This window comes from Panthera tigris, chromosome C2, assembly GCF_018350195.1.
Source record: "Panthera tigris isolate Pti1 chromosome C2, P.tigris_Pti1_mat1.1, whole genome shotgun sequence".
Classification (NCBI taxonomy): domain Eukaryota; kingdom Metazoa; phylum Chordata; class Mammalia; order Carnivora; family Felidae; genus Panthera; species Panthera tigris.
In genome coordinates this window covers 106,365,961-106,389,797 of record NC_056668.1, presented here as the reverse complement: position 1 = coordinate 106,389,797, position 23,837 = coordinate 106,365,961, and the positions used below count along the sequence as shown (strand labels likewise).

Below are 23,837 nucleotides of genomic sequence, written 5' to 3'. Positions count from 1 at the left end.
TGCATTTAATTGCCTATGAGGGAATAATAGTTAAAACATACAAAGCATTTTCTTAAAAGTGGACAGTTCGTCTTCATTACCATTAGCTATTCTGATCATCAACCCCATCCTTTAGCCTAATTATAAGGCAAATGTTGCATACTGCACACACTACATTTGACTTCATCTTATTATATTAGAAATAAAAGGTTTTTTTTTTTAAGTCTATTCATGTGAAAAGTGCTTATATCTTGCCACTTGTGGATTACTCCCTCTAATATGTCCCACAATTCTGGGTTTATGGTAGGTGTTCAACAAACATCTGAGAAATTGAATAACTAATGAAGAATATATAAACCTACTGTGATAGTTGTCATCAGAAACATAATGTGACAGGAAGGAAGGCATGGAGGTAGGGGGCCCTTTTGCTCCCATCTGTCTTGCTCATGTTGCTGTTAGCAATGGCTGAGTATAGGCTCAAACCTCCAATGCCATCTATTTTTAGGACTAGTTGATCGGGCAGCTGAGTTGTTACACACTCCTTAACAGATTCCTATTTCCATGGCCAAGGCCACATGCTACTTCTTTCTAATGAGGGCATTTGCCCTCTTGGCTTCAAAGGTTGTCAAATGACTCAGACATTGACCAATCAGAGAATCACATCTCCTTAGTCCAAATAGTAGGTTCAATAATGGGCAAATTACCCAACTACAATTAAGGAGTCATTAAAAGGGCTCTGTGCAAGAGATTCTCTCTTCTAATGAATCAAAAGTGCCGAGAATGGAAGACCAAGAGTAGCTGCTGCCAGGTTTGACCTCAGTAGGAGAGAATCTGTCTGTGATTCAAGGCAGCATGGATCTGAGAGACAAACTGAGGGAAAAAAATGTCCTGGTGACATCATTTGGGCCCCATGCATTAGGCTGCGCCTGAGGCCAGTACTAGCCCCAAATATTTCTGAGACAATTATCTCTTTAGTACTTAAGCTTTTTTCCCTCCCAGTCCCTAGAAACAAGAAATAGACTTATAAATCCTTAATTCATTCCTGCAGTTGCACCCGTTTTCCAGATTGAAGAGTCAATCTGACTCCTGAGCAGAGAAAGTAAGTATTCAAAACCCTAACAGATATCCCCACAGTTAAGTCAGCCATGTTGAAAGCTCTGACTTTACCCCTTTTTGACAAATCATGTGCTTCTATAGAAGTTCCACTCACTAGGTTTCTGTCCTATCCTTCTTAGAGTTCCTAACACGTCTATTAGTACCATGGCTTGCAGCCAGACTTCTCTGATAGCAGGCTTTGACTTTATCTAGAGTATTTCCTCTCCTGGTGAATTTAATTGGGCCTGATTGGACTGGGCCATTACTGATGTGATGAGCTGTGAGGTCTCCCTGGGAGGCTGGCTGCAACCTGCCTTTCAGCTTTAGAAGTCTGGATGTGTGTTTAGTCAGGCCAGACAGAATTGTTTGGATCCACTGATGCTAACTCACACCAAAGGATTTCTAAAAGCCCAGTGCATAATCCAGCATGCCAGTTTACTCATCTACAGTGAGGGTCTTTCCTGGGTCAGACTCTTTCACATTATCAGGATATCAGGAACCAGATTACTAACCAGAATGTTCACAGATAGGCACAAAATCAGATAAAAGCAAAGAGAGATCCTGAGGGTTATGTCATCCAGGCCATGATGAAACCTGACTAAAATAACAGTCCTTCTCTATAACCAAATCCCCATCTCTGGTGACTAACTGGAACTTTCCTGTCCATCAGAGTCAGTCTCCACCCCTCCCCCCAATACACACACACACACACACACACACACACACACACACAGTGCTGAGTAATTGTACCATAACAATGACCCCCCCACTGAACATCCTCTTTGTGTTGATGTACTCTTCAGAGTATGTAATTTAGGAAGTGGTCATGTTAGGGAGGCTGACTGATTTGTCCATCTTCTCCATTATAATCTTATTCTATCACTGTTCCCCTGAGGTTACATTCAAGTTACCTCAATCACAGTATTTGGTATTTTCCAAAACATTGTCTCACCTGTACAATGTTTGGCGTTGCCCCCACAGACAGCCAGTCTTTCCATTATGTGTAGATTTTTGCTAGTTTAGCTTTTAGATGACAAATCTTTGTCCCTGTCATGGTTGATCAAACTCCCAGTTTTGAGAGTGGAATGCAATCACACAGTTTTTCTCAGAGCTTTCCAACAAAAAACTTCATGTCCAGGTTTACTTTACCTACTCTGAATCTTCAGCCAAGAACAACTTGCAGCTAGAAAAGTACACGTCTTCCATTAGAGGAATATGTCTTCAAGCACATTTACCTGTAACTTACTTAGAAAGCACAGATGGTCGCATTTGGAAGTACAACTTGTGTTCCCCACTAATCATGAACACAGATGGTACAAGATCAATGAAAATCAGTATTCGCAGCAACTGAGGTTTTTAAACCCTGGAGTGAGCCAATATTTGCCAGCAACCATGAAAGAACAGGCTGTCTTAACCAATTCGATCAAATTCTTCTTAAAACAATTCTAAATGTTCTAGAGAAAAGTAGTGGGCAGCTATTAAAGTCTTTGAAGTGTGGTTATAGGTGAAATGTATAAATGTTTTTACAGGTAAATAATGTCATTATTAAAAGAAAACAAAACTTTGGGGTGCTTGGGTGGCTCAGTCAGTTAAGTGTCCGACTTCAGCTCAGGTCATGATCTCACGGTTCAAGAGTTTGAGCCCTGCATTGGGCTCTGAGCTGACAGCGCATATCCTGGAGGCTGCTTCGGATTATGTGTCTCCCTCTCGCTCTGCCCCTCCCCTGCTCATGCGTGCTCTCTCTCTCTCTCTCTCTCTCTCTCTCTCTCTCTCTCAAAAATAAATAAACATTTAAAAAAATTTAAAAAAAACTTTAACATACTCAACTTTTTTGTTTTCCTCCCAATATGTCATCCAGAAATTTTTCAAATGACAGGAGAAGTAAAACATTAAGCAAAGAGCACATTGTTTGTAGGAACAAGGAATTCCTACCAAAGGCTCTCAATCTCTAAATACTGTCTAGACCATTGCTAGTGTGTCCAGAAGCCATGGACAATGCTGACAGAAACAGGATGTCAGTGAGAGCCTGGGAGGTCAAGATGAGGCTAGAAAGACACCAGGTCCCATGGGCCCTAACAGGTACCATACAACCTCCTTCTAATGGCTGGGCTTCACTTACAAGTGAAGCAAAAGGAGTTGCTAATGTAGTAGATCTCAGGCACATGAATTTATTTTATCTTTGGTAGTATTTAGATCACAGAAATGCCAATGGTACACACACAGAGAAAGCCCTATGGTCACTGTACAAATAAACCACTTTAACAGCAACTGTTAATGCTGGGGCTTATGATGGACCTTGCCCTTCAGTGTAGACGTGAGATGTTGGTATGCATATCATCTTACACACAATTCAGTGCTCAGTACTCAGAGAACAAATTCAGTGAAGTACAGAGTAGATATAAAGACTTGCTCAGGGGGACAGTTATTTTTAGCTGTAGAAGCAAAACAAAAGGTCTTTGTTCTATGGATGCCAAGAATTGTATTTCTTAACTAGATTAGCACCAATTTGAGCTATTGGCGGAGGTTTTCCTTTTGAAAACATGCACTTTGGGAACATGTCCCAGAGTTTTAAAATTGAAAAGAATAAAGCTAAGTAAAAGAGATATCTATCTGAGATGATAGCAACTAAAAAGCTCTTTGGCTCTTGGGCTTTGAATTCAACCGAAAGCCATAAAAGAGTAATCTCAGGAAATATTAAGTGTCATTTATTAAAATCACTGTTTTATGGTTTTTCATCCTGCATCATCGATCAGAAAATCAAGCGAATTTTGGATTTATATCTAAAATGCTTGGTTCTTAGCAGCACGGCTATATATAAAATCTAAATGGAACATACACCTATATTTTCCCAGTGTATTTTCAGACTGGTAATAAAGGATTGGGTCTCAGTAACCTGGGAGATTATATCCCAGTCTCCTCCCTTTTTTTTTTTTTTTTTTGTCACTGTCTTGTGTGGCATTAACTGATGAATAAGTACTGAGACCCATTCTGGAGAAAAGCATAGAGCAGTCACATCTCCTGATCTATTCAGTACTTCATTCATTCATTCATTCATTCACTCATTCAATAAATACTATTTTGAGCACTTACTATATGCTTACCATTCACAATTCTAGAGGCTGGGACTACATCAATAAAACAGAGCTTCTATTTTGGGGAGGGGGAGACAAGCAATGAACAATGACTAAAATAAATAATTAAATGAATAGCTTGTTAGAAAGTGCTGAGTGTTATTTTACAGTTTTCTACAGATAATGCTAATGCCAACCAGAATTAATACTCATGTAGCATTTCCTGTGTTCCAAATATTTTATGTCTATTGTTTAACGACTATCTAATTCTTACAACAAACTCATAAGGCAGCTATAGCATTTTACAGATGAGGAAATTAAGGCACAGAAAGATAAAATTGCCCAAGATCACACTGCAAGTAAATGGTAGAGCTGGGGTTGCCTACTAAATAAACTTCTAGATCAAGACAACCAATTCTGCCTCTAAGAGTTGCAATGGAATTGCTCTCAAAAATGTCTAAGTCACTTTGCTGGCAATGCCAGCCAGGGAGAGGCTTTGAATCATCATATAGCATTAACTGAAGAGGAAATAAGAATACTGAAGTGTGGAATCAAGGTGAATGGACAGTTGGCTCATCTTAAAAAAAAAAAAAGAAAGAAAGGAAAGAAAAAAAAGACCTTCTGATTTCGAACAGTGAATTTCAGGATTTTTTCTATTCCTCCCTCCTGCCCCCCAGACAACCCCCTGCAGCTATCCCCTTCTTTATACAGTCATCAATAGTGTGAGCATACATGGAGGAAGAGATAAAATGCTGAGCTTACTTGGCAACAGCCCCATAAGCAGTTTGGTTGGGGAAGATACTGCTGTAACTGGTAAAACCAGGTATTGGCTCTCAACCTCATAACGGTTGGCCTGTCAATTCAAGCTAGAACGTCATTCCAGCTCATCAGCTATGTCAATAATTACAGCTTTCTTGAGGTACATTTTCATTTTCTTCATCAGTCTCCAGGATCGAATTTATCCTAGAAAGCATCGTGCCTTATAGGGGGTACCCTCCCTTTCAGTATTTTTCTAGAGGCAAAGAAATAGGCATTGGCCAGCTCCACATAGCATCCTAGTCAGAGGAAGCTGTGGTTTGACATAGGTTCTTCTGGACGGTGGCTGGACCACAAATAGAGATTGCTTTTATAATAAAAGATGGTTCTCATGAGCAACACATATTGTTATGCCCATTTTACAGATAGCAGAACAGAGGCTTAGAGAGAGAAAATAACTTTCCAAACTCTCATTTATATAAGACCAAGAGTATTTGACTCTAAGGCCCTCAAGGTCCAAAGCTCTTTCCTATTTTACCTCTCAGCATCTTCTACAGGAGTCAGAATTTCAGACCAGGAGGTGAGCTGAGAAATCAGTTGGTTCATCCTTTGTTTTATAAATGACAGGTTATAAGACTTGTTTAAAGACATGGGGTAGGTTGGCAAAAGCATTTCACCAAAGGCAAATGCAGTCACACACATGGACTGATTTTGTATTGAGGAATGTACAGAAGAAGAATAATGGAATTTAAAAAATTGTTTTAAGGTAAATGTATCAAGTTCATAAATTTAGGGGCCAAAAAGAGAAAGAATTAAATATATAATTACTAATTAAAAGTGGAATAGGAATGAGTCACCTGAAGTAGGTTTGGAGTATAGGTTAAAAAAGGGATTTGGGGGAAAAAAAGACAGAAGGTTTCTGTGTATGTGAACATATTTAGCTTGAAATTACAGTGAAATGGCCAGAAAAAAATTGAGTAAAATGGCCAAGGATGTGGGAAGAACTGGTAGGTCTTGCCTGATAGTGTGATTCTGGGATTGCTTATCTGGGGAGGTGGATGGGTGGAGAAGGGCTCACTCTTTGTTGTTTTGTTGGTTTTTTGGGGGGGTTTTGTGCAAGCTCAGAATGCTAAGTGGTTGGCTTTAAAGTTGGTCTACTGTTTTATTTTACTGAAAAAACAGAACAGAATATGAGTCATCTGGATTTCTCCATGGTTCCCACAAGAACCTAAATTACGTGTAGTACAAAGTCGTATTTTCAATATTTACCACAGGCCAAAAATGTCCTTGAAATTTGATCAAAGCAAAATGGCAAAGCTGCAACCACAGCCTTGCCTTTGGTTCCTGGGGTTGGCTTTCTGGAACCACATCCACTGAAATCACTGAACTTTGCCAAAAAGCAAGTTGGTCTTCAGGGCTCCCTGCCTTCCATTTTAATCCCTTCGTCCTCCTCTGAGGGCACACAGTGAACAGCCTGTGCCCACACTCACCCTGCAGGCTGGAGTTGCCCATCTCTGTGACCCTTGTCCCTCTCGACCAAGAGGCTGATCCCTTAGCTCTGTTCTCTGTCCCTTTCCATAATAGTGCTTGTGCTCAGGGCCCTGCTCTCAACAGTCTTACGGAGTCATCTCCTTGGAGTCACTGATCAGCATTAAGTTGAACATTCTTATTTGCTCCACACCTCCAACCCCTTTTTAAATAGGGGACATAATGCCTTTCCCAGGATGAAACATCCCTTTATGTTTAAATTTGGGGCATTTTGGAGGGCAGCCTGCTTATAAATCTTCGACCTTGATCTCATTTCACAAACCTGGACTTTTGCACAAGCTTGGAACGTTTTGTCTGCTTGAGACGTGCTCTTGCTCTGCCTTTCTTACCTGGTGAAAATTCTGGTAGGTACTCACAACCCTTTCCAAATGTGGTCTCCATCCAGAAAGGCTTCCTGACTCTCTAGAACTGTGCTGACACAGGAGCCACGCCCCCCTGTGAGGCTACTGATCACCTGAAATGTGACTGCCCCAAAGTAATATGTGCTAAAGCACACACCAGATTTATAAGGCCTGGTATACAAATAAGTTAAATATATCATTGATTTTTATATTGATTATGTGCTGAAATAATATTTGGATATATTGGGTTAAGGAAAAATATTATCAAATAAATTTCATCGGTTTCTTTTCTTTTTCATGCGGCTACTAGAAAGTTTGAAATTATATATACGGCCTATGTTTGTAGCTTACATTCCATTTCTATTGGATAGTGCCACTCTAGAGTCCAGACCAATGGTTTTGAAAAGACAGTGGGAGCTAGAGAGTATGGATGATTTCTGAATTTCTGTCTGAATGTCTGTGGAATGGCACTTTGGACTAAAACAAACTGTTTCTGATGAATGTCGATAACGTATTTAAGATAATCAGTGAAGAACAGTCTTTGTTGCTATATCCAAGCAGTATTCATCTTTCATTAATTTTGCTGAAATCCCCATTCCCTCCCCTCCCATCCCTAGCCCTGGGGATAAAGGAATAACAGGGTGATAGTGTGTGTGGTCTTTTGTTCAGTTGAACAGTGTCTGGACTAGACAGACAAAATGGAATATGTTCCAGTTAAGTACAGACAACTGTGAAGAGGAGGAGGGAGGGAAGAGGGAGGAGTAGGAGAAGGAGGAGGGGGGGGATGAGAAGAAGAAAGGAAGCTAATATTACCTGCTACACACAGTGCTAAACACTTCCACATAACCAGAATTTCCTGAACTATGCTCAGAAACCACAGTTCTGAGAGATATTCATAGATGTCGTATTGAGGGTAGGGAGGGGAAAAGAAGTTCGTAAGCAATTCAGATTGAAGAACACTGTACTGAACAAAATTAACCAGCTTTCTTAATTGCGGGACTTTTCAGAGCCTTTAATATGCTATGAAACATTATGACAGCCCAAAAGGGAAAAATTGAATTCAGTGTTTCCAAACTTATTTGGCCACAGAATTCTCTTTCAAGAAATACCTATCAACATCACCAACATTTACTGGTTGGTAAAATTTGTCATAGACAATGTCAATTTCATCTGCATTTTATAGGTAGGAAACTGCATTTTATAGGTAGGAAGTTAAATGACTTCCCTACTATTTCAATCTTACATAATTGTTCTGTGCTTAAGCCAAAATTATAAATTCATATTTTCACCAGAGGAAGGAATGTTTTTTAAGTAGGCTCCATAGCCAACATGGGCCTTGAACTCATGGCCCTGAGATCAAGAGTCACATGCTCTACCTACTGAGCCAGCCAGGCGCAGTTAGAATAGGCAAACATTATTATCGTGGAAAATTCACAACACATGTAGAAGCACACTTAAAAATGATTTAGTCACTTCTCTCCACATATTCCAAGCTCATTGCCCCAAGTTCAGACTCCACCCCCTCTCTGTTCTTAGATGAAAGAGGTCTTTTTTTTCCCTGAATTTTCCAGAACTGGTTATTTAAATCTTGGCATATACTAATGTTAGGTTTTTATATGCACATGTCTTATCTATCTAAATAGATTGGAGCTTGCTGTGGTATTACTTTGAATTCCCCACAGTGTGTCTTGAGACCGTAGAAGCTGTCTAGAACCTTGTTGGGCTCAGCAATAATGGCTTGTGGTATCTTTTTACGGTATCTAAAGGCTAGGGAAACATTAGCTCTTGGTTCAGAGACACCACGTGTTCACCTCCGTTGCAAAGCCAGTATCAAATAGCGTGATGTTTAGCACTGACATACCTGTAAAATGCAACTCATGATATCAGAAGCAATTTTTGCATGCGGAGTGTCTTCGTCTTTCCCAGAGGGTCTCAGGTTGTGTTCCAAGCAGGAGTCCCAGAGCCCCACAAGGGCCTTGGCATGCTTTTCAATGGACTCTGTCTCTCTGATGGCTGTTGTGATTCGCGTGATACAGATTTCAACCACTGCCTGGTCATTGTTATTGGTTTGGTAATCCTAGTTGAAAGAAAACCTTCATATTAAATAACGCTCTGGAAAGTTATCTTTCAAAGGACCAATAAAATGCCAACTTACTCATTTAGCAAGTGGGTGTGCCATACTGTGTGCTAAGGGGTGAGGTTGTAAAGCTCCAATACAAGGAGGGCCTTCTTCCTTGGGGATGAGAATCTTGTGGAGGAGGTGATAGGCAAATGAGGTAAAATGGAGCAGGTTCCTGCTCTCACAGATACATAGCCAGGGAGCAGGGAGAGTTCAAAGCAGCTTGATTATTCACTTGCCAAGCAGGTTTAATCTTCAGGCTGTCTCAGTTTCTTTCTTTTCTTTCCTTTTTTTTTTTTTTAATGTTTATTTTTGAGAGAAACAGAGACAGTGTGAGTGGGGGAGGGGCAGAGGGAGGCAGAGAGAATCCCAAGCAGGCTTCACGGCTCAGCGCAGAGCCCAACGTGGGGGTCAAACTCACAAAATGGTGAGATCATGACCTGAGACAAAACCAAGAGTCTGTCGCTTAACCAACTGAGCCACCCAGGCACCCCAGGCTGTTTCAGTTCCTAGGCCCATTACAGGTCAGGGTTGACATTTTTACTCTGACATTTCAGTAATTTTTGTGAAATGTTTCAAATCACCCTCCAATTTCCCCACATAAACTTTATTTCTCTTTCTCTACACAGCAGAACACATCAATTCAGCTCTCCATCTTTGGTTCAAATAACTACCAAATCCATGTTAGCTTACCCCGAAAAAATTTCCCTTCATTCAACTATTTAATTCTCCCTCAAATATCTAATCATCTTTATTGAGAGGTAATATGACCCTCCAAAACATCTAAATGTGAAAAATAGGCCCATCACTTTAATTTGGAAAATTGGTCTGCCACTGGCTGGTGGACTGACAAAAATGAAAACATAATCGAGCAGTGAAGCAATTTGATCCTTACACCCTCGTGAGCTGTTAGAGATGGGAAGTGATGGGGCTTTTCTGTCCACTGCAAGCTGCAGCTGGAACAATCTGGTTTTGCTATTGTATCTAAAGCCACAGCAAACATCTTATGCATGAAGCCCTCTCCATACTTAGATTATTTATGGCTTAGATCCTCCAGAAGTGGAATTTCTGACATAAAACACAGGAGAATGTCTAGGGCTCATGATACATACTGCCAAACTATTTTCCGAGAGGGTCTTACGGTGTATATTCCCATCAGCTAGGTGAAAGCATGCTTTCTCCATCACGCCTTTGCCAGAACAGGGTATTTTTAATCTTTGCTAATTTGATCAGTGGAAAACAGTTATCTCACTGCTGTTTACTTGGAATTTCCTTGATCAGAGGTGAGGTTGAGTATTTTCACATGTTTATTGGTCATTTGTATATATTCCTTTGGGAATTGCCCATTGTATCCTATGTCAGTTTTTCCTTAGATGACTTCAATTTGGTGATCCTCCTTTGAGATCTTTTTCTACCAAGGATATTAAGTCAACATTTGACATATAGGTTGTGAATACGTCTCTGTTTTTCATTATTTTTAATTTCTTTGCTCCTATCTATTGACATGGTAAGTTTTTTAAGTGGACAAAACTGTCAAACTTCTGGGATTTCAATGTTTTTCCTTTTCTAAATTGGAAATTTGAGGGTTTTTTTTCCCTTTTCTTTTCTAAAAGTAATATATGGGCCTAGTTCAAAAAAACAAAAGGTATAAAGGAAGGTTTACAGTGAAAAGTTAATCTCCCTCTCACCCTGGTTTCCTGCCCTGGGGAAAACAACGCTCACAGGGTCTCCTGTGTTTGGCAAAGGCACTCCAGGCACATGAAAATATCCACCTACACTTACTCCTTTCTTACTTGTTATTTCTTTAATGGCTCTGTTTTTTAACTTCAAACTTTCCTTACTCAAAGGTTTAATAAAAATTCTCCTGAATTTTTTCTAGATTAAAAAACAAAAACTTGGGGTGCCTTAGTGGCTCAGTCAGTTAAGCGTCCAACTTTGGCTCAGGTCACCATCTCACTGTTCGTGAGTTCAAGCCCTGCATCAGGTTCTGCATGGTGGTGTGGAGCCTGCTTGGGATTCTCTCTCTCTGCCCCTTCTCCACTTGTTCTCTCTCTCTGTCTCTGTCTCTGTCTCTCTCTCTCTCCCTCAAAATAAATAAACTTAAAAAAATAAAAATAAAATAAAACTTAAACCATTTAACATTTTGGGTTTTAGAAATTAATTTGCTAACCAATCAGTTAGCTCTTAAATCTATTTATAGAAGATGTACATTTTACAATAAATAGCTAATTTAATGTTCCCATCACCATGTATTGAATAATTCTATTCCTAGTAATTGTTTTATATACATCAGTTTCTATTTCAGAGTTGTATTTTCTGTTTGTACGATTTTTTAATTCTTTTACAATATTAATTTTGCCATTTCCTCCATACAAACTCCACAAAATTTTAAAGATATGTCCTAGTGTATTTTATGTCTCTGTTGTGGCTGTTAACAAAATCTATATTATTTCATCCTCAGAACTTTTAATTAGTTATTGATGAATAAGTCAACCTACGCTTTTTTTTTGTATTTATTTTGTATGTAGCTGTTTAGCTCAATTCATCTTAATTATGATACTTTTTTTCAGATCATTCTCTTGGGTTTTCCAGAAACATCTCTGTATTGGATCTATACCTTTTGTATATTCCATAGCTTATTGTGTTGACTAGTAGTTCCTAAGCTATTTCACACAAAACTAATAAAAGCAAGAATGCATGTTTAGTTTGTGGTTTTAGTTCATGATTTTTGATTTAAAATGTTATTGTCAAAAGCAAGAAAATACTGTAAATATTTTAAAAGCATATAGGATGTATCACTTTCTTCCTATTTTCAAAGTTTATGCATTTGTTTTCATTTTTTTAACTGTCTTATAAGCATCTATGGAGATAAATAAGCACTTTTTCTTAGTCAACTTATGTATGTGTTATGTTAACATATAGTATGAAACGCCCATATATTAATCCATCCCCACATTCCTAGAATGAACACCACTTGGTTGGTGGACTGTTTTAGTATATTTTCTACATTCCTCCTTTGTTGGTGACTGTATTCTTTATTTTAATGCAACAGAATAATTACTTATGCCAGAACAGAATGCTGCTATGCAATAAACACGTTCTTATGAAGCCAAGTCACAGAGAAAACACAGGATGTAAATGAGCAAAAAATGATTCTAGCTTTTCCAAAAATCTCTGTGGCTGCATGGAAAGCCAAAATCATTCTCAGGGTGAAAAATAACAGAGAATACTCTTGGGCTAAAATCACTAGTTTTGGTCACAACTGCCCTTGTAAGTAGCAGTTACTTTTAACGGCATTATCTTCAAATATCAAGCAGCATCATAGGCAATAAAGAGTATTTTATGTAATAAAGAGAATATATACATAAGGGTAGATAGAACAGGGAACCAATGTCATAGATGCAAGGAAGTCTATATTCCAAATGACATCAGCCAAGCCTTTGTCATGGCCACCCCAGTGTGATCCAATAGGTGAACAAATGGAATAATTTTGGTGCCAAGAATAAAAGCTATGCGTTACCCAACAGCATCAACTCCCATTCACCAATGTGCTTTTGCTATTGCCATTACCTAAATATGGAATTTGTTAGCAACGGAGATTAATGCTGAGCCCCAGAATGGCACCATCCCTCAAGGACACCAATCAATCATTTGGTGCAAGTTATTTACGTAAGTCATTTTCCACCTCGGAAAGAACATCAGTTATATTGAGTGGAATTTACACATAATCCAGGTTTGAGTTTGACTTTCCTGCCCATAGGGCCTAAGCCTGAACCTCTATTTGAAGGATCACAGAGTATTTGGTGTGTTGAAACAAGATCCTACTTAACTTGCATCAGGTTAGAGAATCACTTTATAGCAAAGGAGATAGAACAATGGGCACCTGATCATGGATTCATTAGTCCTATCACATATGATAACCTTTCTTTCCCCTGCCCTGAAACTCCTGGACTAATAGATCAATGGAACAGGTCTTCAAAGGAGCAACTTAGCCTAATATCTTATGAGGTTGAGGAACTATCTTCTAAGAGGCAACATACATACTAAAACAGTGACTATTACACGGTGTTGAATTCCCTATGGGTAGAATACATGAGCCTGAGAACTCAGTCACTTCAAGCTCTTGGGTCAAGAGATCAGCAAAAGAAGAAAAGAGTGACCACCCTGATAAGGTTAATTGACCATATCATTAGGAGGAGGTGGGGCTGCTGTTCTGTAACGGGGGGCATCTCGAGGTACTCCCCTGCCTAATTTTGGTGGTAAATGGACATGGGGGTCATCACACTTTGAGACAGGGATGGAGACCAGGGATGCAGATCCCTCAGGAAAAAGCATAGGAGTCACCCAACTAGAAAGCAACTTAAATCAGCAGAGGTGCTAGCTGAAGGCATAGGGAATAGAATAGGTGGTAGAGGAGGGAAACTGTATTAGCTTTCTTGTTGCTGCTATAACTTATCATCACATGCCTAGTGGCTCAAGAATTTGTGTTGATAGCTGTATTTGCCTACAGTTCCAGAGGTCAAAAGCTGAAAATTAGTCTCACTGGGCAAAAGTCAATGTGTCAGCAAAGCTGGTTTCTCTGCAGGCTGTGAGAAGAGAATCCATTTCTGCATCATTTCTGCATAGATTCTAGAGGTTCTCTGTATTCCTTGACTCATGTCCTCCATGAGGACCCTCCATCATTCCATGACCCTCCATCTTCAAAGTGTATCACTCCAACCTCTGCTTCCATCAGGCCACCTCCTTCTTCAAAGAAGGCCTTTGACCTTCTCACTCCCTTGTAATTATATTGGGCCCACCCAGATAATACAGCATAATCTCCCCATCTCAAGATCTTTATATTATATCTGAAAAATCCCTTTTTCTATGTAAGATAAAATTCACAGGCGGACATCTTTTGGGGGCCATTATTCAGCCCACCACAGAGATGATCAGTACCAACTGCAGCCTTGATAGCAACTGGGGTGGTAGACAGATCCTCTCACTAACCTTCTTGTAAATTTTTTCAGGAAAAGTATCTCAGAGAAGCTGTTTCCATATGGGATGAAATTATTATACAAAGCAAATGGATCTGAATGGTGAGAAGGGTAGACTGGGTTGATACTATAGTACACTGCCCATATACCTATTTGGGACAAAGGCACTCATGTTCTCAGCTTCCAGTTCAGAGCAAAACCTGCCTGCATAAACTTCTTTGTCCAAGGGAATGGCCTCACCCAGGAGTTTGTTCCTCCCTTGGAACAGCCATTTTGGAACCTGTTTTTCTGGGAACCCAATTGCAACAGGGTGTTTATAGATGGCACTGGGAAACATAGCAAACCATGGGTAAACAATAGTTTAACAATAAATAGAAGAGAGATTTCCATTTGGATGAAATAAGCCAATAAAAGCAGAAGTTGCAACTCAATAAAAGTACATGAGAAACATGTGTGCCCTGGTTCGTGAACACCAAGATTCCATTTTCCTGCTTTAAAGAGTACTGAGTTGTTGCGGAATTCTGAAAGGAGTGCTTTGGAATGAAGCTGGAGTATACAGGAGAGACTACTGTGTCAGCAAGATTGTTTAACAAAAGGCATATATTCTGCTTCTAAGATTTCTAACTAGAAAAGTTAAGCAGATGTCCATAAGGATAAATCACTGCCCACTGGTCATTTCATTGAATATATTCATATATTAGGCATAGGTGCATCAGTTATGAACTTTGATATTACTGTGAATCTCCTGTACCTAAGAATTTCCTATAACACTTTATGAAAAAGAAAAGATTTTTTGGCTTGAATTTTTTTTTACACATTCCTACATATGACACGAAGCAAAACATTCTCCAAAAAGGAGAGTTCCTCCAAAAAGAGGTGAAAATCTGGAAAGCTGTTAACTGCTCCATTCAACAAATATTCAAAAAGACAAAAGAAATTTAAACAAATTCTTTTAATGGTATCATTGAATAGTTTAAAGATTCTTGGCATGAAATCAGCTTTGCAATTAGGGTTTTCTTGACTCACATTCCAGGAAACACCCTGTTCTTATGAAATGTATGTGTGTATGTACATATGTGTTTATGTTTGAGCTCAACATTGGGTCAGTACCTGTGCACATTAAAATGAGTAACTTCTAAGAACCAGATCTATTTATATCAAACCCGTCAAACTGGGTTTAGAGGTTCAGTCTCACAGTAACCTGGTCATTGTTAATTTTAAAGTAATTTACCCTAAAGTGGTGGGGAGGTCCAATTATAAGGGTAGGACAATGAAAAATCCACACATTGTGCTGTTTCGAGCCTAGTTTCCAGGATGGGTCATTCTCACTCAGCCACAGACACCACAACTCCATGTCAACACTCCTAAACCATTTAGTCACACTTCTTGATGCTATAAACAGTCTTCAGGGAATGGCCCAGTGGCAAAAGGGAATGAAATAAATGAAATAAAGTACTCAACGGTGGGAATAGCATAGGAGTGGAAGTTGAAAGAGAAGAAGGAAGACATCTTGAGGATCATTTCTCCTTCCCTTCCTTCAGAAACAGCATAGCATAGCAGTTAAAAGCTTGGATTCTAGAGTCAAACTGCCTGTGCTCAAAGCTATATTCTGTTCTGATCAGCTGCAATCTTGGGCAATCACTTATCTCTATGTCCCTCAGTTGTCTAATCCTTAAAACTGGGATATTATTAGTATCTATCTCCTAGTAGTAGTGTGCAGTTTAAATTAGTTAATGTAGGGAAAGGATTTACAACAGTGTCTGGCATGTAATAAGTACAGAGAGATGTTATAACACACAGTGAGTTACAAATATTTCCTTGTGTGTTATAATTTTTTATATATTCATTTCACAACTATTAAACAATGTACAGCACAAAAAGACCACATACTTACCCATCTCTTGTTGTTACATTCTACATGGCATCCATACTAATAATCATTCTTTCTAGTTTTAAGAGCACCCATATATACACACCTCATTTATTCTATCATTCTGAGAACCTCCAAGGTGAAGACAATAACAACACCAACAGCACCAGCAATGATCCCAGAGCTCATAACCTCACTGGGGTTCCCAGCAGAAGCAAACATAAAACTACTTTGAGGGGGAAAACACTCCACAAAGCCATCCAGTATTCACACAAGTAAAATTCTACTTAAACTGAATTTGAAAATCCAAACTCAGAAAACATTCAAGGAACTAAGCCAATATGAGCACATATCCACATATAAAACTTGGGGCATACTGGATAGTCAAAAACCAGATAATGGAATTATTGATCTCAAATTATGCAATTAGACGTGCAAAAGGACTCATTGTATCAAGGAAAACTCTTGTTATGAACAAAGATGACATCTCTTTAAAAAGGAACAGAAAGATGTTAAAAATAAACAAATGAGACTTCTAGAAATGAAAAACTCAACAAATGAATGAAATAGTGGATAAGATACAGCTGGAAAAAAGACTCAATGGATGGGAATATAGAGTTGAGGAAAGGAAAACATGATGGATTATACAGAGATGGAAACTACAAAAGATCAGAAGGTATGGAGAATGAAACAAGAGAATATGAAGAATGTGAGGGCAGTTATTTTTGTCTGCTTTGTTTATTATATCCCCAATGCCTAGAAGATAGTAGGTACTCAAAAAATACTTGCGGAATGCATAAATGAATGAATAAATAGCATTTCCAGAAGGAAAAGTTAGTTGGAAAAGAAAATATTTGATATAATATTTTTAAAATTTCCAAAAGTGACAAAAAGCATAAACTTCAAACTCACAAAACACAACGAGGATTAAGTAGGGATATACAAGTAAAATCACATCCGGACACATAATAGTGTGAAACCATAGAACACCAAAGACACGGAGAAAATATTACAGCATGGAAAAAGTAGAGTAGGTATAAAAAATGACAAACCAACAGCAATAGTAGGAGTTACTGAGAAATAAAAAGACTGCCCAGCTAGAAATCCACACCCAGGTAATCACCATTCAAAGTAAAGGGCAAAACAAGGACTTTTTCGGAAAAGACAAACATTTAGACAGTTTATCACTAATAGATCCTGGCTGAAGGGACTCTTACTATGATGCTTTCGAAAGTGGAAACTTGGATTTGGAAGAAAAAAAAGGGAGGAAGACAATGGGGAATAAAAGGAATGATAAGAAAAAATGGGGAAATAGGTTCTTGAACCAAACATTGGCTGATTTCTTTTTTAAGCAGTAATTTTAGAGAATAAGTTTCAAGGGTATTAAACAAGGTAAAATGAAAAGTGCTGCTTAACGCTATTATATAAGAGGGGCATGAAAGTATTTCAAGGTTCTTATGGTAATAGGAAAAGAGAGCTATTGAATAACTTCAGATATCATTGTAATCCATCAAATGTAAGGTGGTATCAGTGATAAGATCTTCCATTATGAAGGAAGAGAAAAGACTAACAATTAAATTGTGAGTTGTATCATGTCTTAAAGAGAATTCTAGGCAAGACATAAATTGATGGTACTAACCTCTTATTTCTTTGAAGTTTCTTTCATCTCTTCCAGAATTGCCTGTTTCCTGCTTTTAGCTGCATTACTTGTTGTAGTTTAATAGACAATATTTTACCAATATCTCAGTAACAAGAGTATATTCTTTTTTAGTTTCCATAAAGCTCTCAATTATTTTGTAAGAAAATGTGGAATTCCTATCATTCCTGCACGAATATTTTGATGAATATTTTGTTCACTAATATAAAATGCATACCCTAGTGCTCTCTTCCATGCCATCCCAAATACCCAGTAAGTGTTTGTTACCACATTATAATCTAGAAAGTTTGGAAACATTTTAAGCAGACATGTAACCCAACATTGATTGCTAGTAACAATAATGCACCTAATTCAGTTGGAATGTTAACAGTATGAAAGCTACGACAAATTTATGCACAAGTAGGCCATGGAAACTTTATTATGCCTAATACCTGGCCAACGGTGATTGTAAGATTGTAATCAATTATAAAATATATTCTTGTTTCAGAGTTATAAGTGTGTGAAAAATGTCTTAGAATTGATAAAACATGGCAAATATGTTTGCTAAAATTTTAAAGGTACCTACCAAAAGAACTGACATAGAATATGTAACTTTCAAACCAACGGAGTCAATAGAGGTGGAAAATGAAAGGTTAAAAATGCATTCAATTAAAAAAAGCTGTGGGGTGCCTGGGTAGCTCAGTCAGTTAAGTGCCCCACTCAGTTTCAGCTCAGGTCATGGTCTTAACGTTTCGTGGGTAGAGTCCTGCATGGGGCTCTGTGCTGATAGTGCAGAGCCTGTTCGGGATTCTTTCTCTCTCCCTCTCTCTCTGCCCCTCCCCCGCTTGCTCTCTCTGTCTCTCTTGAAATGAATAAATAAACAAAATTTTTTTTGAAAAGTGCAGAAAAGAAGATAAAAATTTAGAAAATCAGGAAATATAACTCAAAATAAAAATGGAGAAATATAGCCAAATATGTAATTTATCATGACAAATACAAATTGATTAAATGTATCAATAAAAGACAGATTTTCAATTTGTAATATTTAACACATCTATAGGATGTTTACAAATTATATTTAAGTCATAAGGACATGGGAAGATAAAAAGTAAAAAGACAGGAAAAGGGAAAATAGGCAACTACTCCAAAGAAAATAGGCAAAACTTATCGGAATAAAGTTGTACAATATACAATGGTAAGAGGAAAAGTTCTCCAAGAGTAAATAATGATTCTAAACTTGTACATAATAATAAAAAAGAAGATGTGGTATGTATATACAATAGAGTATTATTCAGCCATAAAAAAAATGATATCTTGCCATTTGCAACAACATGGATGGACCTAGAGACTATAATCCTAAGTGAAATAATCCGGACAAAGACGAGTAACAAACATATGATTTCACTTACATGTAGAATCTAAAAAAACTAAACAAATAACAAACAAACAGACTCTTAAATACTGAGAACTAAATGGTGGTTGCCAGAGAGGAGCTGGATGGGAGGATGGGTAAAATAAAGGGAATTAAGAGGTACAAACTTCCAGTTATAAAATTAATCACGGAGATTAAAAGTGAAACATAGGGGACACAGTTAATAATATTGTAATAACTACATGTGTGGTATCAGAGGGCGACTCCACTTATTGTGGGGAGAACTGAGTAATGTATAGGATTGTTGAATCTATATGTTGTACACTGAACCTAATATAACATTGTATGTTAATTATGCTTCAATTTTAGAAAATCTCCCACATTTATAAAGCAATATTGACAAAATTACAAGGAGAAATTGGCAAATCCAAAATTATAGTGGGAAATTTTAAAACACCTCTCTTAGTAATTGACTGTCCAAGCAGACACAAATTTATTGAGGATATAGAAAACGTGAACGATATAATCAAAAGGAGTTCTTTAACCAACTTACTTAATATCTCATACTCACTAATTCAAGAATACACATTCCTCTGGGGCACAAATGAAACATCTAAAGAGGCAGCATAGTGTGGTAGTTAAGAGTAGTCTCTGAATCCAAACTCTCCTAACTTGATTTTTGTCTCTATTATTCACTAGCTATATAACCTTGAACAAGTTCAATTATTAACCTCTCTGTGCTCCGGTCTCCTTATCTATAAAATGCAGATAATATTAGTACACTTATCTCAAAAGTTTACTGAAAGAACTAAATATATTAACATGTGATAAGCTCTTAGAACAATTCCTAGAATATAGTTAAGTGCTACATAAGTATTAGCTGTTATTCGTTAAACAGTTTAGCCATAAACTGTGCTACAAAGCAAATCTCAACCACTCCTAAGCAATTTGTATCATGCCATTCATGTTCTCCAACTACAATGCAGCTAGATTTTAACTTAACAACAAAAAGTTTCCAAAAATTCTTTGGGAAATTAAAGCACAAACTTGTAAGTCACTTATGAGTCAAAGAGGAAATCACAATAAAAATAAGAGAGTATTTAAGAATTCATAATGAAAATACTGTATCTCAAAAACTTATGGGATGACACTAAGTGGTACTTAGCAAGAAATTTAGGGTCTTAAATGCTTATATTAGAAAGTAAAAAAAAAAAGCTAATTGTACAACTGAGGGGATTAGAAAAAGCATAGAATACAACCAAATAAAGAGGAACAAAGAGGAAAACAGCGAAGATTTAAAAAGGAATTAATGAGATAGAATAAAAACACCCTATACAGATGATTAATAAACGAAAAACTTTAAAAAGACAAATCTCTGAAAATACCGATGAAAGAATCAGTGAAAAAGAGCACTTAAATACAGATACAGCAGAACATAAAAGTACGATTTAAAAAGTTTTATACCAATAAATTTGAAAACTCAGATAAAATGTATAATTTCCTAGAAAATATATTTTATCAAAAGTGACTGAAGGAAAACTCCCCTGATTTTCTTCAAAGAAAATGAAATCAATAATTTAAAAATCTACCAACACCCCCACTCCCGTCACACACACACACACACGCACACACGCACACACGCACACACACACACAAACCCTCATGGTGCCCAGAGGGTTTTATAGCTTTCTATGAAAGTCTTATAGATAACAGAAACATGGAAACTTTTCCCTGCTTGTTTTATGACCCCAGTACATACAACTTGCTACTAAAGCCAGGTAAAAACAGTGGAAGATAGGACAATTATAGGCCAATCTCACGGTTCCAAAGCTCCTTTAAAAGTATTAACCAAATCAGGAAATGTATTAAAATTAATGTCAAACTTCACTTTATCCCAGAATGTTATAATGGTTTTATATTTTAAAAATCTATTATTATGATTCACCACATTAACAAGGAAAATAGGGAAAAAGGGAAAATATGACTATCTCAAAAGAGCAGAAAAAGAAGTTGATAAAATTTAACAATTTTTAGAAAAACAAGAACGGGGTGCCTGGGTGGCTCGGTCAGTTAAGCGTCCAACTTTGGTTCAGGTCATGATCTTGCAGTTCCTGAGTTTGAGCTTCGCATCATGCTCTGTGCTGACAGCTCAGAGCCTGGAGCCTGCTTTGGATTCTGTGTCTCCCTCTCTCTGCCCCTCCCCTGCTCAAGCTCTGTCTCTGTCTGTCTGTCTGTCTGTCTCTCTCTCTCTCTCAAAACTAAATAAACATTAAAAAAAAAAAAACGAGAATAAAAGGGAACCTCCTTAATCTGTTCAGGGGTACTAATCAAAAGCCTGGAACAAACATTATAATTATGTTAAGTCAGAAAACTACCTTTAAAGAATGAAAAAAGGGTATCTGCTAACTCCATTCTATTCAGCATTGCTCTTGAGAACTAGACAGGACAAGGAGACAGAGAAATCCAATAGAAAGGATATGGATTGAAAAAGAAGAAACAAAACTATTAAGATATTGATTGTATGCATAAACAAATTCTAAAGAATGTGCTTCTCTCATCTTAAAAAAATTCTTTCTTGATTCCCTAATTCTTTCTAATTACCACCTCATTTCTCTACTCTTCTTCAAAGGAAAATGCCCAGAGACGTCACTGCTTTTCTTCAAATCTCTTCCCATTGTCTTAAACTAACTTTGGCTCAGCTCTCACCCCTATGTATCCAATGATGCTGCTTTTCTCATTGTGATATTCATGGACCTGAATAACAGTCATTCTCAGTCCTCATCTCACCTGACCTACTGGCAGCATTGACCTCGCTCGGTCCTTGATCATTTCTCCACTTGGCTTTCAGGACATCATGCTCTTTCTTCCTCCTTCAGTGGCCCTTTCTCACAGTCGGTTTCACTGGTCCTCCATCATCTCCTCGAGGCTGGGCTCAGTCTTTGGGCTTATTTTCTGTGAACACTCACTCTCTCAATGATTTCATTCAGTCTCAAAGCTAATGAGTTCCAAAATTATCCTGTCCAGCCCAGACTTGTCTCCTCAACTCCAGACTCACATATGCAACTATCTCCGTGACATCTCCATTGAGACAGCTGACAGCTCAGCCCCCATGCTTATAGCAGAACTCCTGATTCCTTCCTACCTCTCAACTTCATCATTGTAGCTTTTCAGGCCGAAAATTTTTAGTCCCGCTCTCTGTCTTCCTCCATGCCACCCTATATCAACAAATCCTATTGGTTCTACCTTTAAAATATACCCAGAGACTGAATAGCTCTCACCATTCCATTACACCCTCATGGCCAAAGTCTCTGCTTATTTTTTAATTAAAAAATTTTTTTAATGTTTATTTTTGAGAGAGAGTGCAAGCAGGAGAGGGTCAGAGAAAGAGACACAGAATTCAAAGCAGGGTCCAGGCTCTGGGTTGTCAGCACAGAGCCTGACGCGGGGCTCGAACTCACAAACTGTGAGATTATGACCTGAGCCGAAGTTGGAGCCACCCAGGCGCCCTAACTACTGAGCTTCTTATCTGGATTTTTGCAATAGTCTTTTAAATGGCCTTCCTGATTCCACCTTTGCTTTTCCACAGACTCTTCTCAAAGCAGGAAAAGGAAAATAAGATCATGTTACTTCTCTGGTCAGAACTCTCCAATAGCTGCCCAAGGCCCTGCATGATCTGGCCTCCACTTCCCTTCTGACCTGATGTTCTATGACCTTCCTGCCTTGCTTTCTCTGCTACAACCACACTGGCTTCCTTAATATTCCTCAGGAACTTCAGGCTGCCCTCAACCTCAAGAACTTTGTATCTTATGCTTCTTCTGCTTGAAGTGAGTTCTTCCAGGTTTCCACAAGTATTGCTTCTTCATCTCCTTCAAGTTTTGCTTCACACCAGCTTCTCAATATGGCCACTTTGTCTTCCTGTTTAAAATTTCATACCTTTAATCCCCTGTCCTCAACCTCTGCTCTGTGTTTTTTTACATAGCACTTATGGATCCTCTTTTAATGCAATGCATACTTTCCTTATTTATTTTGTGTATGTTTCTGTCTCCCCCAATTAAAATGGATGTTGGCAGAGATTTCTTTTTCTATTTTGCCTACTCTTGTATCCCCAGCATCTGGTACTGTGTCTGGCATATAGTAAGTGCTTAAGAAGTATTTGTTGAATAAATGGAAAAAATTATAGACAAGATATTAAGATTAATAAAGAGAGTTGAGTCTGATATATGATCAAAAATAAGTGTCATTTGTTTTATAATCACCTGAAAGAAAATAGTTGGAAAATATTTTTTAAAGGATGTAATTTTTAGGGGCGCCTGGGTGGCTCAGTCAGTTAGGCATCCAACTTTGGCTCAGGTCATGATCTCACGGTTCATGGGTTCGAGCCCTGCATCAGGCTCTGTCTGTGCTGACAGCTCAGAGCCTGGAGCCTGGTTCAGATTCTGTGTTTCCCTCTCTCTCTCTGCCCCTCCCCCACTCACACTCTGTCTCCCTCTGTCTCAAAAATAAAAATAAAACATTAAGAAAAAAACTTAAAAAAAAATAAAGGATGTAATTTTTATAATCTCAGCAAAAAACCTAAAATACTTATAAATTTTTAAAAAGACTTACAAAACTCTTAAGATCTTTAAGAAAAAAATCATAAAACTTTATGGCAAGATACTTAAGAAGATCTAAGAATATGGATAAATAATACCTACAGATAAGAAGACAGTAACATAAAGATGTTAATTTTCTTCAAATAAATCTATAGTCATAATAAAATTCCTATCAAGATAGTGACAGAATCATTCTTTAAAGTTATTAAAGAACAAAAACAAACAAAGCAATTTTAAAGAAGTCTGGGGATATTTGTCCTACCAGCTGTCAGGACTATTACAGTAAAAGGTATAAGGCAAGCTACATTAGAAATAGATGTGCAACATGCTTAAGTGACAGGGTTTGTACAAGAATATACAAAAAGTCCTTAAGATTAATAAGAAAAGACTTCTTTAAAACCTCAATAGAAAAATGGAAAGAAACAACAACAACAAAAACCCCCCTAAATCCTAAATACTTTACTGAAACCCAAATGACATAT

General features: G+C 37.8%; 1 protein-coding gene and 1 long non-coding RNA gene across 9 annotated transcripts in view; one reads left to right on the top strand and one right to left on the bottom strand.

The window, feature by feature from the left end:
• VEPH1 (ventricular zone expressed PH domain containing 1) overlaps nt 1–23,837 on the bottom strand; it is a 243,464-nt gene that overhangs the window by 213,835 nt on the left and 5,792 nt on the right. For all 5 annotated transcript variants that reach the window (XM_042999268.1, XM_042999266.1, XM_007086266.3 and 2 more), the window contains exon 2: nt 8,652–8,867. In XM_042999268.1, coding sequence (XP_042855202.1) covers nt 8,652–8,867 — 216 coding nt within the window. The remainder of the gene's footprint in view (nt 1–8,651; nt 8,868–23,837) is intronic.
• Nucleotides 12,387–23,837, top strand: part of LOC122242067 — a 50,620-nt gene continuing 39,169 nt past the window's right edge. For all 4 annotated transcript variants that reach the window (XR_006222239.1, XR_006222237.1, XR_006222240.1 and 1 more), the window contains exons 1-2: nt 12,387–12,578; nt 13,919–13,987. This is a non-coding gene — a long non-coding RNA (uncharacterized LOC122242067). The remainder of the gene's footprint in view (nt 12,579–13,918; nt 13,988–23,837) is intronic.